General features: G+C 35.8%; 1 protein-coding gene across 2 annotated transcripts in view; it reads right to left on the reverse strand.

Moving 5' to 3' along the window:
* Nucleotides 1-17,956, reverse strand: part of fras1 (Fraser extracellular matrix complex subunit 1) — a 119,396-nt gene that overhangs the window by 15,361 nt on the left and 86,079 nt on the right. The window contains exons 33-53 of one of the 2 annotated variants that reach the window (XM_047818657.1): nucleotides 17,666-17,780; nucleotides 16,927-17,064; nucleotides 15,762-15,794; nucleotides 13,894-14,025; nucleotides 13,588-13,716; nucleotides 13,017-13,264; nucleotides 12,669-12,820; nucleotides 11,696-11,858; nucleotides 11,476-11,608; nucleotides 10,301-10,488; nucleotides 10,007-10,163; nucleotides 8,598-8,861; nucleotides 7,785-7,973; nucleotides 7,295-7,414; nucleotides 7,014-7,193; nucleotides 5,544-5,668; nucleotides 3,284-3,424; nucleotides 2,772-2,999; nucleotides 2,154-2,267; nucleotides 830-980; nucleotides 540-696 (exon numbers count right to left, since the gene is read on the reverse strand). In XM_047818657.1, the coding sequence (XP_047674613.1) occupies nucleotides 540-696; nucleotides 830-980; nucleotides 2,154-2,267; nucleotides 2,772-2,999; nucleotides 3,284-3,424; nucleotides 5,544-5,668; nucleotides 7,014-7,193; nucleotides 7,295-7,414; nucleotides 7,785-7,973; nucleotides 8,598-8,861; nucleotides 10,007-10,163; nucleotides 10,301-10,488; nucleotides 11,476-11,608; nucleotides 11,696-11,858; nucleotides 12,669-12,820; nucleotides 13,017-13,264; nucleotides 13,588-13,716; nucleotides 13,894-14,025; nucleotides 15,762-15,794; nucleotides 16,927-17,064; nucleotides 17,666-17,780 (3,257 nt within the window). The remainder of the gene's footprint in view (nucleotides 1-539; nucleotides 697-829; nucleotides 981-2,153; nucleotides 2,268-2,771; nucleotides 3,000-3,283; nucleotides 3,425-5,543; nucleotides 5,669-7,013; nucleotides 7,194-7,294; nucleotides 7,415-7,784; nucleotides 7,974-8,597; nucleotides 8,862-10,006; nucleotides 10,164-10,300; nucleotides 10,489-11,475; nucleotides 11,609-11,695; nucleotides 11,859-12,668; nucleotides 12,821-13,016; nucleotides 13,265-13,587; nucleotides 13,717-13,893; nucleotides 14,026-15,761; nucleotides 15,795-16,926; nucleotides 17,065-17,665; nucleotides 17,781-17,956) is intronic. The other variant, XM_047818659.1, reaches the window with a different exon arrangement.

Consider the following 17,956-nt stretch of genomic DNA (forward strand, 5'->3'; position numbering starts at 1 on the left):
ACTGCATTTTTGGAATTTGATATGCAAATAAAAATAAACTTACTAGTTACTTATAAGTTACAGAAATGCTAAAAGACACACTGAGAAATACAAAGCCAAGTTAAATATGTGGGCCCTTGTACTTTGGTGGGATTTTATAGCGCATATTTGGATGTTCTGTGTCTCTATGAGTTTCTATAATTAATCTGAAAGTAAGTGTTCGTAATCTTAACGCTTTATATTGTTAATAAGTATTACAATTGCTTTATAATTATACACAGGTCATTATTATGTCTACAGATTATCCAGTACAGCAAATAGCATTATAATGAATAGTGACGCAACATGATTATAGTTATCGATAGTTATTTATCCACATAATTAGAGCTTTATAATTTTTTTATTATAAGGGGATTATAAAAATAGATAGTAACCATTACAAACGTCCAAAGAATTTTAGGCAGAGTTATAATGATTTATAAATATGGGCTTTATAGAAAGAAATAATATGTTGAGATTATGGAAGAATCCAAACTTCAAGGTCTGAATTTAATGTCCACCTGCGATGCTCGAAGCTGATGAGGGACCACTGAATGTGGAACACGTTGTCGCTGACAATATTGGGCTTGCTGTCTTTCACCAGGAACTTGAAGTTGTCCATGGTCTCTTGGACACCATCATTAAGAACATAGCGAATGAGACCGAGGTTGACATCCGCTGTAAAAAACAACAAAAAAAAAAACATTATGTCAACTCCAGAGATACTGATTAAAGTACTGGTTAGACTTTTTGTTAAGCTGATCACTGACACAATCGTATTTAATCTCAGGGTGTTAAGTGTGAGCATCACCTTGTGTAAAAGAGTTAATGGGGACTCCGGGTTTCAGCTTGCTCTCCACATAACCGTGTTTGGGTCCGGCTGTGATCTCATAAGTCAGCTGACCATCATCTGTGTCTGGATCAATGGTGAGGAGTTCCTTCTTAGAGATCAGGTTTGTGGCCTAAAACCCATTTCGAATAATGACAAAATGTGTAAATGATCACAGAGATCAGTACCATGAGCAAGACAAGAAACTGTTTACAGTAATGTTCATGCTCCATGTAACCAACTGGGGGCAGCAGAGTGCCATTATTTACCAAGTCTAATTAACAATTTTACAATTTCTACAAATATATTTGAGTGCAAAAGTCTGCACCTCCATGGCATTGGGTGCTAATTTATGGTCAGAAACTTGATTAGAAAGAAGTTAAGATGCAATGTGGTTGCATAAGACAGTAGTATAAAATATAACAGTTAAAAGAGAATGCCTAACATATATGTCGGCAGGAATGGGGGCGGATATTGAAACTGAGAAGATCCAAAGGCTGCAAAGAGCGTATGAAAGAGATTCCAGGCAGTTATAAAGGCAAAGAGACGGCAAACGAGTTTAAGATTTTAAGAATTTAAGATTTTACCATACACTATTTTTTTTACTACTGTTTATCAAGAAATGTCTGTGATGACTAACACAGCAAAACTCTAATTTATTAAAGGATTAAGGTTGTCAAATCTTTAAAAAAAAAAAAAAAAAACCCACAAAAAATGTGCAAAATCACTGACTAACATGGCTATAGAGGATTACAGCATGACTTGTCAATTCTCCACAACCGCCTTAGTAAGCCTGCAGTGTGGGGCAGACAGACCTTAGGGTAGATTACAAGGCAGAGTCAGTGAGCAGGTTTAATTGTGATTTACTACAGCCCCAAAGCCTTTTCAAGATCGGTGACTGTGCTCATAAAACAATATCACTAAAGGTCAGGTATGACGTTTGCAGAGGCCTGCTTTGAAAGAAAAATGATATTATTTAGTAAGATTCTTTCATAGAAAAGTATTAAATTTCACAAATCACACAAATTAGCACTCATTATCTGAGTCTTAAATAAACACGAATCATACATTTCTATAAATACAATTACAATTAGAGGAATAAATCCGTAGCCAGAATTTAATATAATTTTTTATAAAAATTTAAATATCTAAATGATATGTTAAATTTGTGTTGATGGAATTCAAACTTTTGCATTTGACAGCAAGAAAATTTTGTCAAGTGATTTGTCACGAGACAGCATGCATTTTTATATATCGTTTAATGGACTCTCTGTGTCTAGTTCTGCTTCATTTAGTCACATCTTACCCTGTTGTCCATATACTCCAGCCACTGCAAGCCCAGGTTAGTGATGATGCGAGGCGTTCCATCATCAACAGGAAGGATGTCAATCTTGAACTTCTGAGGTGCAGCAGTAACAACCTGACACAACAAAACACCAAATCAAAGTTCACCAAAATGATCATGTTCATACATGTTATACACTAGTGTCCTTCACATCATGAAACACACACACACACACACACACACACACACACACACACACACACACACACACACACACACACACACACACACACACACACACACACACACACACACACACACACACAATTTTTCTGAGATTAAAAGCAGGGCTTTTATTTCAGGGCTGTCATATTGTCAGTCTATAAGAAAAGGTGTTTTATTTCACCACCAGCTTTGGTGACAACATGCCAACATAAGCCACAGTAAGAAAATTTACTGCTGAAAGGTAGACATGCACCAATTATAAGAGACTGTGAGAAGAAAGGTAGAAAGCTGGATCCAGCCAATTCAAAAATAATGTGTGTGTTTTTTTTTAAATCAAAATCAAGCAGACACAGGAAAGAAAAAAACGTTCAAGAAAATACTGTGTGCATTAAGAGAACCATCCAGCAGACTAACCTCTTTTCCACCTTCTTCTATGATGAAGAATATGTTAGTGCCGTCACTGACAGTAAAAGTGAATCGGTCTTTGAGGGAGTTGCTGCCGTCGTGATGGTAGCTGATGCGGTTCTGATAAACGTCGTCCATGGTGAAGGTGTTGGTTTGCCGGTAGTGCTGACTGTTGCTGGTGCGCTCGATGGTGCCATGACGAGGAGCCTGAACGATGGTAAACGTGATCAGGTCCTCCTATAAGTGAAAGCAAGACAGAAAAAAGACAAAGATATGATTATTAGCAGACCCACTTTCACAACCAAGTTTTTCAAATCACCTCCTTTCAGTTTGATTTCTTTGCCCTCAGCTATAATTTTTGAGTTCAAGACACTAATTCTACTAGATCATTCTGTCCAACTGGAAAAAACTGTCCCTTAAATTTGTTGGTAGAAAAAAACATGAAAAAAATTGTTAAGTAAAATACAGAATGTGAAAAGACTGTGTACATTGAAGATTCTGTCCCTTTATGTCTGCTTTACCTCTGTGTCTGTATCAGTGGCCTTGAGCTCAAACTCAGTGATGGTTTTCCTCACTCCTTCCTGCACCCTCATACCTGGCATGGCCAACACAGGCAGCGAGTCGTCCACTGGCCGGATGGTGATGTAGAATGTCTGTGAGATCTGTAGCATATGAGACACATCAACATAGACAAACACAAATTTTTTTTATTATTGTTAATGGACATGTAAGTCTGTATAATGTTGCTTAATATTAAAGGCATCAAATAGTCTGCCATTAGTAAAAGCTGGTAAACCTTTATAGTATTTGGCAGATATCCTTATCCATTAAATTTAGCTTATTTATACAACTGAGGGTTATGGACCTTGCTCAAGAGCCCATGAGTAGCATTTGTGGGATTTGAATTCATGACCTTCCCAGCAGTAGCCCAACCTCTAAGTCACCACTTTCCTGAAGTGCATATGAATAATAATAATAATAATAATAATAATAATAATAATAATAATAATAATAATAATAATAATAATAATTATTATTATAATAATAATTATTTTTTCTGATAACATGTCCGTATATATATTCAAAGTTTCCGCTACTTGAAGGCAAACCGAGATAGAATGAGGAGGAGCTTCTTCCAGCAGGCCATTCAGGCCCTCAATCAAGACTTGGAATCACTTTCTCAACACTCACTTCCTTTTCTTGCACAGTTAATACAATTGCACACATCACGACATCTGAACTACCATTTCTACTCTTTATTTAATTTATCGTTTTAATTTTTGTTGATTTGATTTTAAGACAGCTGAAAAATTTGTGACAATTAAAAAAAATGTATGAATCTGTTATCAGTTGATAGTCCAAAATTATTTGTCCTAAAAACACCACCAAAATCTCTATAAAGACTTAAACAGGCATTATGTAAGTGCTTTTCATCTCAAGAGTTTCCCAGTTCTCACTAGGCTTCCTGTCCACCTCCGGAGGGAGAGGTTTTTATGGTTTAAACCATTCTGTGTGATCATTTGAAACATACACTGATATCTTTTTTAAAATCAAAGGCACATTTAAGCACTGCTGCATGTACCGCTGTATTATCCTCATTAACAAGTACCAAATGAATTCTTAATCAGCAATAAGCTCTCAGAGATGTTCTTACAGGTTTGTAATGCTTTGCTAAGCTCTCACTGGATCCATTTTGAGTCACCGTGTAATGAGTTGGTCACATAAAGTGTGGTGATTTTATATAACACATTTACTAAACTTTAAAACCATGGTTAAAAAACATAATGGATATTAATGAATAGTACAATACATAAGAACATGCTTTATATTTTGGAGGTACTGTATATATCATCGAGGTTTATCATTTCAACAATACTGGGCTTCATATTTCATGCTTTATACCTTATTGGACTGGCAAAAAAAAAAGTGATGCTTAAATATATATATTTTTTGAATGCATGTAAAAAAAAAGATGTTACAAAATGTTCCAAATTATTGACCATAGATCTCACAGATTGATGGGATTTTTTTGGCTTGTTTGAAATGGAAAACAACAGGATAAAAAATGTACTTGTTCACTGCAGTGATAAGGGTTTGTATTTGGGATTTATTTAATGTATGTAAAACATATTTATATAAAAGACTCCAAAGGTTTTCATAGCTGCAAATTTCCATAGCTCAGATTAGAGAAGCTGTTTACAGGACAATCCTTGCCATAGTTTGGATTTATAGATTTGTCAAAAAAATTGGAAGGAGCTATACGACATCGTGTTTTAGAATTTCAAAGTATTCTCTCATCCTCAAAAACAGAAATTCAACTTGACTCATCAGCCTGTACCACTGGACTGAGACCATTGGGAAGATTCTTAAACTTTAGTACTTCTAAAGCAGTTATTTGGGAATAAATACAAAGAAAGCAAACACGTGTACAAATGAACTCTGGTACAGCGATGGCAGAAAAGGTCCTAATTGAACCCATTTCTAACTCATTGAGTTTCGGCTCATTTGTGATCAAAAGCTCTAATAGCGTCTGCTGATCCTGTGCTCCATGCTCTAATGTTCTCTCTCTCTCTCTCCATCTCTCTCTCTCTCTCTCTCTCCATCTCTCTGAAGTGGCACTTCCTTTTGCAGAGGAGAGCTTTCCACTTGAGCAGTCTCAGCTGATTACTTCTCTGTCTTTGTCTTAATCTCTTTCAGTAGTTTGTATGTGTTTGAGCATGTCGGCCACTCATTAGCATGTGCGTTTGTGTGTGTGCTGTGTGTATATGTGTGTGTTTGTACCTCATTAGCCCCATCTGATACGGTGAAAGTGAAGTCGTCTGAGTGTTTCTCTTCTTCACTGGTGTGGACATACTGAATGTTGCGTGAAGCCAGGTCAGCCTGAGTGAACGTGCTTATGCGCTTGCCTGCAACATTAGAGTCAACGTTTATCTCAATGTTTAACGAATGAAGAACTACAGAACTACATTTATAAAAATGAAAGTTTAATACATTTGTTTTTTTTGTGAGGTTCATTTTGAATTATGTCTGTCTACCTGAAAATTTGTAATTATTTTGCTTGTTTCAGCATTGAAAGTTATTATTTCTTTCTTTAAGTTAGTTATATAAGGTGTAAAGTAACTATTCTTGAGTACTAAGACATCATCATGTATTGCAGCTTATCTTAATTAATGATATATGTATCCATAAAAAAACACATATAATCATTGTGAATCAAATATCTTGACTGAAATACCTCACATACCTCACTAGATAACTCAACCAAACAACCAATCAAAAAAAAAATCCTTTGCTTACCAATTTATACATCTAACAGTTTTGTATGTAAAAAAAAAAAAAACAACAGCAACAAAAAAAACATTTTTTAAAACATCCAAACTTGGAATTAAATTAAATAAAGTAGTATGGATACAACAACCAGATGGCTTTGTTCAAGAATTGCCTTTTAGTCTCACTGGCTCTTCATGCATTAAAGTACCTCAATGAACCTTAATACCATGAAAAATATATACAAATTAATTGTGTACAAATAAACGAATGATAAATGAATGAACGTTAACTCCAACCTTAACCGTAACTTTCACAATTGAAATTATAATTTGAGACAATGTTGGGGGAAAAACAATAACTTGTTTTTTTAATCGTTGCTTTTATTTTACGCATGATAAAATTGTGGACATTTTAAATTAAGCCTACTTTTAACAAGCTACTTCCAACTGCTAATTAAGCAAGCATGTTGACACAATAGCTAAACTTCACTGAAGGTTGTAAGTTCATCAGCTTTGAGTAAACATAAAGGCCTAATGAGGGAGGACACAAATGTACTTTTTTGCAAACAAGGGAACAGATGTATTTTTTCTTCCACATGACAAGCATAGTAACACTTGGAACTCATTACCAAGCCAAGTGATCTCTAAGAGATTTTATGAAAACACTTTAAAACAAATGTAGGTTATATATGTACCACCAAACCTCAGATATATATGTATATTTTTGAAGCCTGAACATGTCTTTAAGTATAATCAGGTATTATGAGATGACACAATTTTCCATAGTGCATATTTATAAAGATGGAATCTCATATTAAACTCAAGCCTTCTACTTTATGGCATATCAAAGCCAGTAAATAAGTATTTCTCTCCATCAACCAACCAACCAACCAACCAACCAACCAACCAACCAACCAACCAACCAACCAACCAACCAACCAACCAACCAGTGTATAATTGATGTATGTGGTGTTGTGTATACCTGGATTGGTGGAAAGTTCCAGGTGGCCCAGTATGGTCTGTTTAGTGATACGGTAAACAAGTTCTCCAGGTTCGCTATCCTGGTCTGTGGAGGACAACTGCAGAGTTGTAATCTTCTTGACAGAGTTTTCATCCAGCACCAAACCCTTATTCACTACTACTGCAGGGGGAAGTCTGTCCTCTGAGTGGAATAAAAGAACGCCAAAATTCTTAGATTTTTCATTATAAGATCCAATGTTTTGGTGGTCTAAAAAATGATCTCAAAATGACTACAGTACCTACCGAGGACAGTGATGAAGAAAGTCTCATCAATTAGCTTGTTGCCCTCTGGATCTTCAAGGTTAAATTTAAAAGAAAAGCTGCCTCCACTCTCTCCTTTTTCATGGATATATTCCACAAAGCCTGATGGTAATAAAGACAAAATACTGTTATATGGCCTTGGAGGATTCTTGACTTGGTTTCCAGGTAGTCATTTAAAATACTTTTCTAGTTCAACTTTTTTCCTGCTTATAGTTTATAGATAATTAGAAAAAAAAATATCTGGCAATGAAATGAAATTTCTTTGGTTCCTACTATAGGTGACATTTTGATTTTGGCCTTTTACATTTGAACCATGTATATAAGACCTATATAATAATTCTGTTAATATCCTATATGTAAAGTATCCTATAAATAATGTTTAAATGTCCATATGATGTTTTCTGTAAGTAGAAAGCTCAGAATGGAATTGTTCCTGTGGTGATATACTGCTTAATAATGAAATGGAAGAAACCTTTGTTGATGTCATCCTGGGTGAAGCTCCTGACCGGCCCTTTGGTGGAGATCTGGACTTTGTTTCTGCCTTTTTGAAGCTGCAGTGTGCCAACACTCAGGTCTTTAGTCAGAGTGAACTTGAGTTTTAGGTTGTCTGAGTCGATATCTGTACCTTTCAGGTGCTGCTCTGTGATCTTAGATGAAAAACCTGGTTAAAAAAAGCAATACATACAGATTTAACATACATACAGCTTATGTTTAAGATACATAATAATATCAGAATCATAATGGTTGAAAGAAATGTCAAAAAAAATTTACATTAAACGAATGCAGGGATTTGATTGATAATACAAGCTGATATTTGATGATGTATTTATTGTAATTCTGTAATTGTGACTGTTATTGTATGTTATAGGAAAATAAAAATATATTACATATATATTGTTTAAACCAGTCAAATCTTCTATTATTTGTGTTTGATAGTGAAAGATACATAAAATTATAAAAAAAATCGTATGAGTAACTTTTTGTTTAGATGTACTTTATTTGCATGTATTTTAACAGCTGCAAATATTTATAGGACAAATACTGGCTACTGACAATGGTCTAGAATTCCCTCATCATCATGCATTCCCATTCTGTAGCCAACTGAAATAGTATACTGGCAACATTATTAAAATAGTTGATTCTCACTACAAATAATACACAGTTTACAAAGAAAATGCTGCAAAGTCACCATATAATGATCCTTTTCACATCCTGGAAAATCTGATTCCAATGGCCAGCCACTCTATATATCTCATCAGGTAGTGCAGCATGGCCTTGTACTGACCTGCTGCTATCTGAAGACCTCTGTTAATTGTGACTCTGGGTCCATCACTCTTTTTGACATCCATGCTGAACTCCAGGCGGCCAGTCTCCGTGTGCACACCATCCGTTACAGAAAAGTGAATCTCGTCAGTCACTGATCCATGTGTGTCTGGAGTGTACACCAGCAGCTCATCTAGAATGTCCTGGTAGGTAAATGTGGAACCCTGATCGAGCACCTTTCCAGTCCCTAGTGGCTGCGAGTAGAACTGTCTCCTTCTTAGCTTACCTGTAACACCGGTAAAAGAGTGTTGAAAGAGCATGAAATTGCCTGCAAATAACAATAATGTATACACAGAAGTGCTGACATAGGAAGCGAGAATATTTTAGCAGGCAAAGCAAAATAACTGAATTGAACCATAAAACCCCTAGTGTATGTCGGTTGAATGAGACATTGTTATGCAAAAAGAATAAATAATAAACAGAACATCCTGCCCTGCATTTTTAACCACCTTCTTGACTTCTAAGCATTCGCAAATCCATGGTTTGCAAATTTGCTCAGATGGAATGGGACAGGAAATGAAAGCAACCGCTACCAGAAGCAAATTTGTGTCTTTCACATCCTTTCCTCTTTAGTGAATTGGCTGTGAAGCTGACTGAGTTGTATTCTTGTTTGGTCTGAGCTCTACTTTAGATAAAAAAGTAGAAAGTTTTCATGCAGTTACAGATGATTTTTTCTGTCATTGCTCTTTACAACTCAATTACACTCCATTGGTGTTTGAAAAAAGACCATATTACAAAAAAAAGAGGTCAAAGTTCATAAATGCTATGACTAAACCATAGATTCGGGCACTTCTGTATACACCATACACATTTACAGAAAACTCTGTATTATATATTTTATACAATATATAATCTTTGTATTATATACAATATTTTACTTGCATATATTTTACAGGCAAAAACAATTTCCTAAAACCAGGGTTTTGATCTCTCCCTGTAGGCCTGATCGATTGGTTGATTGGTTTATTTATTCATTGAGAGGTGCCTGTTCCCGTCCTATATAATCTTGGGCATTATGTCCTGACATTATGTCCTGCAATTTCTCAGAAATGATTCATAATACTGAATTATAAAAACAAAGCAAAACAAAATGAAACAAACCCTGTACCCTGTGTTATAGTATCCATAAAAGCAAAACGGTAACCTTATATTGCCTCTAATATAAAAAATTCAAGGTCTCTTTTAAGGCATACATCAACAGAAACAAAGATATTAAGAGCAAGACTCTAACACAGTATATTCCTGCAAATATGTTTTACAATATCCACTTAATAGACAAGAGAGCACAAAATGAACTAACAAACCCCACAGCACAAAATATGGGAGAATAAAGCAAAAAAAAAAAAAAAGAGTAAGAAGAAAGAAACAGACCGTAGGAAGGCTTTTTGATGATAGTAAGCACAATCTCATTCTCTGGTGTATCCAGATCCAACACACTAAGGGAGGAATTGGTGATGACGACGCCTGTGTTCTCCTCCACATGGATGCTGTTTACAGAGATAACTGGGACTCTGTCTTCCTTCGTTTGCTGAAATATTTGCAAATGAAAATTGAATTACAAATCTCACTAAACGAACTTCCACTTTCCAGATACAGAATAAAAGTTTGTGATTGAAATAATGTGTCCAAGCAACCTGGATTAATTGAAAAATAAATCTGTGATACCTGGATATCAATGGTGACATCAAAAGCTTCTGTCTGGCTGGAGCCATCGCTAATGTAAAAGCTAAAGACATCTTGGTGGACATTTGCTGGGTGGACATTTTGAACATAGAAGATGTGGTCTGAGATGAGGTCCTCAATTGTGAACGGGACGTCAGGATTGATTACACGAGCTTCACCAATTGACCCAGCTGTGGACAAGCAAGGAGTGCACACAGTCAAAACAAAGACCAAAAAGTTAGGTCGTGACCACAGTTTACAAGGATTTAAATCAAAATACGGCTACAGAAATCAAAATAAGATGTTCAGAACAAAAATACACTTTTAACTAAAGAAAGCAGACAGTTAGATATGGCAAACAAAAAAATCCAAACAAGTCAAAACAAATGCCTTAAACAAAACACTGTAAAACACAGAATAACCAGACAGCACTCTTTCTGGGTGCAAGATGAAAAATGAGCTTCCTTTCAAGCTCTAGGAAAAAAAAAAAGCCTTCATGATTCAGTACCCTTTCATGCTTCATGATTCATATTTTCTTTGGTTCTCTTTCATTTTCAGCTCTGAATAAAAATGACCACATTCTCCCCCATTTTAGCACCATTTTTTTAACATTGTGAATGAGCCCACTATTCATGAACAAATTAGTGAAAAAAAAGCAGAGATTTCAAACAAACGTCAGTGAATGTTTAACGGCGGTTTTCAATTTGATTTGTGAAGGAATATTTCACGGTCAACCCTTTAACAAAAGGAGCTTTATGGGAACTGAAGGGTGTTAAAAACAAACAAACAAAAAAAAAAACAGTTATGCTGTGAGAAAATAAGACACAAAAGGGGAACTCAAACTGTGGGTAGTGAAGTTCCTGGCCAAGAAAACATAGACAAACTTTAATTGATATATGGTGAATTTTAACCTTATTGTCATGGAGGGATAATCAGGGACTTGGGCTAGGTAGTGGGCGTAGTAGTCCAATGACATGCACAGTAAAACCATCTGATATAAGACTGATTAGAAATTTAGGCTTCTGCATAATGTCTAGATCAGCATTTAAGTTAATATTTAGCTTTTTTGTAAAATTGTTCCTTATGGCTGTTTCCATTTTATAGGCTTTAATTGCAGGTAGTGCATCATGTATTAAAACAAACTTTCTGTGAAAAAGTACTCCCATTTTAAAACCCACCTCGTTTTGTATTCTCAATAAAGCCATATTTTGGAGGACTGATCAGCCACACAAGCAGATCCTTTTGTGCGGTGTCAGGGTCAGATGCGATGATATGATTGGCTGACAGTTGGACTCGGCCTCCCTCATGGACCTGAAAAGACAGATAAATAATTTGACCCTTTGATTTCAAATATAATAAAGGCAATATAACAGTGGTTCAAGTGGTGAGAATGCTAACCTTTATACCGCTGTGTACTGTCACTATAGGTGGCTTTGTCTGCACAGAGGTGATAGTAATGGTGCACATCTGGTTGTCCAGGCGGTTGTTCTCAGCATCATAGACAACGAAGTGGAAGATATCAGTGACAGGCTGGTTACTGGTATCAAATGATGTCACGTACCTGTTTGCAGAGTGTACACACCAAATGATTTATTCTGTATACAGTATGTATTCATCCAGATAATAATTAATTAATTAGTCACATGAAAGTCAATTAATTAATGGACACCATCAAATAGTTAATCATATTATATTATTATTATGTACAGAACATAAATATGCATGTATGTACTGTATACTAGCGTAATTATACTAGTAAAATACCGAAGCCCTTGCTAATGTTTTGTTTTATATGCTTAAGAAACTTTCTTACAGTTTATTTTAGTTATATTAAAGACAGTAATCATTTTAGCTTTATCAATAAACATGCATATATGTTTGGATTTCCTTATTAAAAAACAAACGTTCTCATAGCTTTTAACACATCACTGGAGAAATACTTAACACGATTTTGAGTCCGTTGTGCTAATTTACTGTGTGTCTCTCCACATTAACATAATAGTGCTAAATATCATGATATGGCTTAATAATACTAATAGGCAATAATACTTAATAATACTATTTTCCTATTTCTATGCACAAACAACAGTCGCTAAATGCTTCAGTCTGAGGCAGCAGACATTATTTCATCAGTAGTAGGCTACATTTGTGTTTATGTTAAAACAAATATTCATTAATGTAATCTAATTAAGCAAATACTAATGGTTATAAGAAAAGGTACCAGTGAGCGTAATGTTCTAAAACTGCATGAACTGGTTCCACATGGGTGTGTGAAAAGCCTTTTTAGAACAATGCAAAACTTATATAAATGTTATAAGTAACATAAGTTATTATTTTATTTTAGGTTGCTTTATTAGTGATATAACAGTACCGGATCTTGTGGTGGTTGATTTCTTCCATGGTGAAAGAAGAATACTCATTGAGTTCTTCATGGTTTGAGGCGGAATTTGTCTTTGTAAGGATCCCGTACATGGGCACCGAAACAAGCTGAATACGAATCTTATCATCTGATGAGTCATTGTCCTGAAGATAAACCAAATTAACTTTATTCCAAGTAACATTTATGAAATTTATGAAATATGACATTTAAATTTAATAAAAAAAATTTTTTACTGTATAAAAACAATGTTTATATATAATACACTATTTCTAATAATCAGATAATAATCTATAATCTACTACTAAAAAAAAATATTCCACATAATCCACATCATCTCACCACATAAGACAGATGGGAGCGTCTGATAACAGTGCTGCTCTTCTCTGCAACTTCCACCGACAGCAAGGCCTTAGGGTCACGTCTTGGACCATCGCCTTTGACCTCTAACACGGTCACCTGCACTGTGGTGGATGTCATGGACATTCCATCCGTTACGGAGAAGATCATGGTGTCCTCCTCAGTGGTGTGACCAGAATGCACATACTGAAGGACATTCCTGGTGATGTCACTGAAGGTGAAAGTGTCACCTGGTCCAAAGATTTAGCATAGAGACAAGATTTAATACTTATGCAGTTGTTTTATACAAAATTTGTTGTTGTTTCTTTTTTGCATGAACGTGTAAGGAGGTTCTGAAATACACAATCATTTCACAGGAACTACAATGAATGGACTTTTTGTAAAAAGTTTGAGAATTTACACTTTTCATAACATACCATTGCTTTATTAGTGATTTAACAGTACGGGATCTTGTGGTGGTTGATTTCCTCCATGGTGAAGGAAGAAGGTGATAGTTCCTTAAAAGGAACCTTTTAAAATAGAAGAGGCATGGATGGTGTTTGGGAGGACCTACCGTTAATCATTGGGGTCTGAGAGCCAAAATCCACCCTGAGCAGGGTTCCATGCACCGGACCCTCCACGAGCTCAAACTCTAGCTCATCAGGTGCAGTGTCAGCATCTGTTACTGCCAACTGCTGACCACCTACAGCAAAGAATACCACAACCATATTGATTATTCTTTTTCCCCCATAGGCTACTTTTTGAAAAAATAGATTACTTTTTAACACAGCTTTGACCACTGGATTCTACACAAATAGCTCCTGTTTGACTCAGGTTGATATCACCTAGCATGCATCTTGTTGTAAAACATGTATTTTACCGATTGGTGCTCTGCCTCCCAGGCTAACCTCCAGGACCGGGTCCAAGATTTGAAAAACTGGAGGTTGCTGATGATTGGCCAAGAGCAGGATTGAAAAGTCCATCTCAGGGGTTGTATGGTGGCCATCAGATACTGGAATATCAAGTCGTGTGGATAAGAGTGTGTTTGTTTCACTAACGAACACAGACGTGTTAATCTGTGCAATGGTACCACAACACTAACAGTATGGTCATAAATAATTAACACAGCTTTGAAGCAAAATTGTAGCAGAAGCAGTCATAATGCAATCACATTCTTAATATAGGATATTGCTATAAAGCTGCCTAGAGCAACTAACCAGTATTTTTCTGGAATCAAGGATAAGCATTTGTTATAGTTAATATAAGAGAGACAAAGATAACAGGAACAACAAGGTTGGATAAATGAGATAGGAAAGAGAGCAAACAGTTAGAGTTGACTTTAACTTTGGCCCCATTTAATTTAAAAGCAATTTCTATCACTATATATCATATGTGAAAGTGAACGGCAGCAGAAATCAGGAGAGGCAATGAAAAGGGAAGAAGCCATCAGCTATGGCGATATGACAAATGGACTGTGTAATTGAGCCCCCCCCCCCCCATCTTTTTTATTGATAACAAAATTGTCATGTGAACTTGCAATAAAACACTGAGAATTGTTGTGGTCTACCGATTAAGTACATGCACAAACAGTGATCAAAGGCAATAAAATCCATTCATCATTAAAAAAAAAGCTAAATGGGTAGATCTTGATTGTGCAGTAAAGTATAGAGCTGTTATTGCAGTGAAGTATAGCGTTTGACTAGGCGAACTGCTTTCCCCTTCTTACTCCTGATATAACATAGGCACAAAAACATGCAATAAAACCTATAAGTAGGGCATTTGATAAAATTTTTGACTCAATTTAAATGTAATTCAGGCCTGGAAACAAAAAAATGGTGAGAAGGAAACTGATTACAACATCCAATTAAACAATATCTCTAAACGAGCCCATGTTCTAATTAACACATGAACAATAATTAATCATTCCGTAAGTAACCGGTCTGTCATTAACCAACATTTTTTTAAGTGAAAGCTTATTATTTAGTAGTTTAACAAATGATCCATTAACTACAGTAAACAAGGAAAACATTTAATTACGTAATTGGACCTGTTCAGGTCTTGGCTTAAAAGGGTTAAGAGATTTGAGACTCTTTCTAAAGTAGCTTCACACTTATACTTATTTGACTTATTTCCAATGTTAAAAGAAATGATATATATGAAAATATAAGATATTTTTCCGCTTATAATTTTATTTATTTATTATTCTGTTGCAGCAATGCGAAGCGAACAAGCTGCTTTTGTTCCCTTGCAGACTTGGCATCTAATTTTCTGTCTTTATACCATTAATACTCCCATATTTTATAACTCAAGCTTGTCCAGTACACAAACACAATATAACATGTCCCCTATTAATATCACGTCTCCCCTTTAATCAAGCTCAACTTCAAACTGGTAGACACAAGGGGTCTGAGTGTGTGTTTAGAAATATGCCTCTAATTCATAGCCGTTATATGACAATGATAGAGGCATGGTATTTCCTCCTGCCTGTTACAGAGCGAGGCATACAGTATGATAGAAGATGGAAGGGGAGAAAGATGATGGAGGAAGGGGAAAAATAAGTCATTTCCCGCAGACTGAGCACCACATATAATGACCATGGAAGCGAAAGCTGAAGAAAGATTAGGTTACTGTGTGTGAAGGAAGGCTTGAAGGCTGGCAGAGATGAATACAATGAGCTACAGAAAGAGAGTGAGAGAGCGAGATAAAGAGATGAAAAGGGGAGTTGAGAAAGCTGCTGAGGCAATATACCTGTGAAATGGAAGTTCACTGACTCTGGCAGGCCTGCAGAAATGAAACACTGTGAGTAGAGTAGATGTGGACGAACACAGAACTCTCAGGGCTGGTGAGGTGCACTCAAAAGTCAATAACTGTTTAAATTGCCAATAAAGCGGTGGAGAAACAGCTTAGTTCAAAAATAGTAAGTCATTATTGGTTCGGTTTGGGCTATTTTAAACATGCATTGACTTTCAAGACTGTAGCTTACCATTTTGGGGTTTAGACTTTCTGAGACTTTCATGAACTGAGTAATTCTTCAGTTCATGCATTTCATCTATTTTTAAAGAGCTATGTGTGCCTAAAGTGCAATGCAGTATAGCACTGAGCATACTTCGAGAAAATATACATTAGCATTTATATTGTGGAAAATGTTAAAAGGGTTATGAATTATTCAGTGATTTCCTTGATGTCTACTCCTTCTCTTACTTTTAGTACTGTAAATAATACTAATATTAACACTAATACTACTCCTCCTACTACTACTACTACCACTACTACTAATAATATAGTAGTTCTTCTACTGCTATGACTGCAACTAGTACTAAAGGTACAACAACAACAACAATCATATACAATAAAAAGAGTAGAGCTTTTAGAGACTATTATTAATGTATAATTTTGGACAGGAAGGCATGCATCACAACTCTTCTCTATTCTGGCACCAATGTGGTGGAACTTTTCCTAGATGGCTGTAGAGTAACTGGGGGTCACCAAACCGCATCTAACAGACCTACCTCTTCCTGAAATACTTAACTAAAAAGTATTAAGAGCATCAAAAAAGAAAAATCGTCTATGAATTTGTTGCTAAATTACCTCCCAAGAGTTGACTTAGACTGATGGTATTCTTAGTCTGTGACCTAGTGAACCTTTTCACTTTTGTAAGTGGCTCTGTTTTAATGGCGTCTGTCAAATACCATAAATGTAAATATACATGAAGACAATAGAAATTAGGTATGTTCATCTAGAATTTTATCAGAAAATCAACATGAAAGAATGGGTCATTTGGACATAGACATAAGGGTTAAACTGTGCTGTTTTGGTGAGTATGCCATGTCTAACCCTCAAATAAAACTAAAACGAAACTGAAGTCCGAGGAATAAGGTTGTGATATATTTGCTTTATTTTTCCAGTGACCTACCAGTGAATGAGTACTGGTAAAGTTCCTGCAGATGGGATGGAGCCTGTGGTGGCCTGTAGATAATTTTTCCAGCATCTACATCGGCCTGTGTAAAAAAACGGACATGAGTGTACGGCCTGTCCCTGTGCTCCAGAGTGCCTGAAAGAAACACAAAAGCTTTTCAACACTTTGCATCTCCACAAAAAAAACAAAAAAAAAAACAGATATGCAGTTGTCATAGTAATCAAATATTCTTCAATCTCAATGTCTCGCTGAAGGTATATTGGTATAAAGGTCCTTTCTTATTTCACTATTCTCTGTCTATATCTTCTTTATCTTTATCTGTAGCCAGTGACTACAGTGATAATTAGAAAGGTTTGTGCTTTCGACAGTGGGGAATGTAATTTAGACCTACAAACAGGTCCTGGGTGATTGAAAGTTTATAACTGACCTGTGTTTCTACCAGTTCTAAAGTACTTAAAGTACTTCTTAAAACACAATGTAAAATCAACAACTCATGAAGAATTTAAAAGTTGTATGTCTGGTTTCGAGAACATAGTTAAAGTTAATGAACCGCAAATAAAATACTAACACTAAAAGACCAATATCATAGTAAAGCAATGTGAAGAATTATCTTCCGAGTACCACTGGATTTGTCTAGTGATTGTAATTTCTGAAGCTTTTACACAGCTCTCTGGCACAATGTTTGTCAGAGCTATTGGGTTGAATCATATTAAGCTATAAGAGAGGTTAAGGTTACCGTGGCCTGAAGGTAGTGGTTTGGTGATGTTGTAAATCAACTTGTTGCTTGGCGTCTCTGAGTCAGTGAAGGAGAGAGCGGAGGGTGTTATCAGGGTAACTCGATCTTCTATTGCCTACACACACACACACACACACACACACACACACACACACACACACACACACACACACACACACACACACACACACACACACAATGTCCATCAACAACAGAAAATCACCCAGATGAAACACACTGTCTGGAGATTGCTGAGATTAAGTCAGCTTTATTACACAGCTGAACAGCAGG

The sequence above is a fragment of the Tachysurus fulvidraco genome, chromosome 9, assembly GCF_022655615.1.
Source record: "Tachysurus fulvidraco isolate hzauxx_2018 chromosome 9, HZAU_PFXX_2.0, whole genome shotgun sequence".
Taxonomy (NCBI): Eukaryota; Metazoa; Chordata; class Actinopteri; order Siluriformes; family Bagridae; genus Tachysurus; species Tachysurus fulvidraco.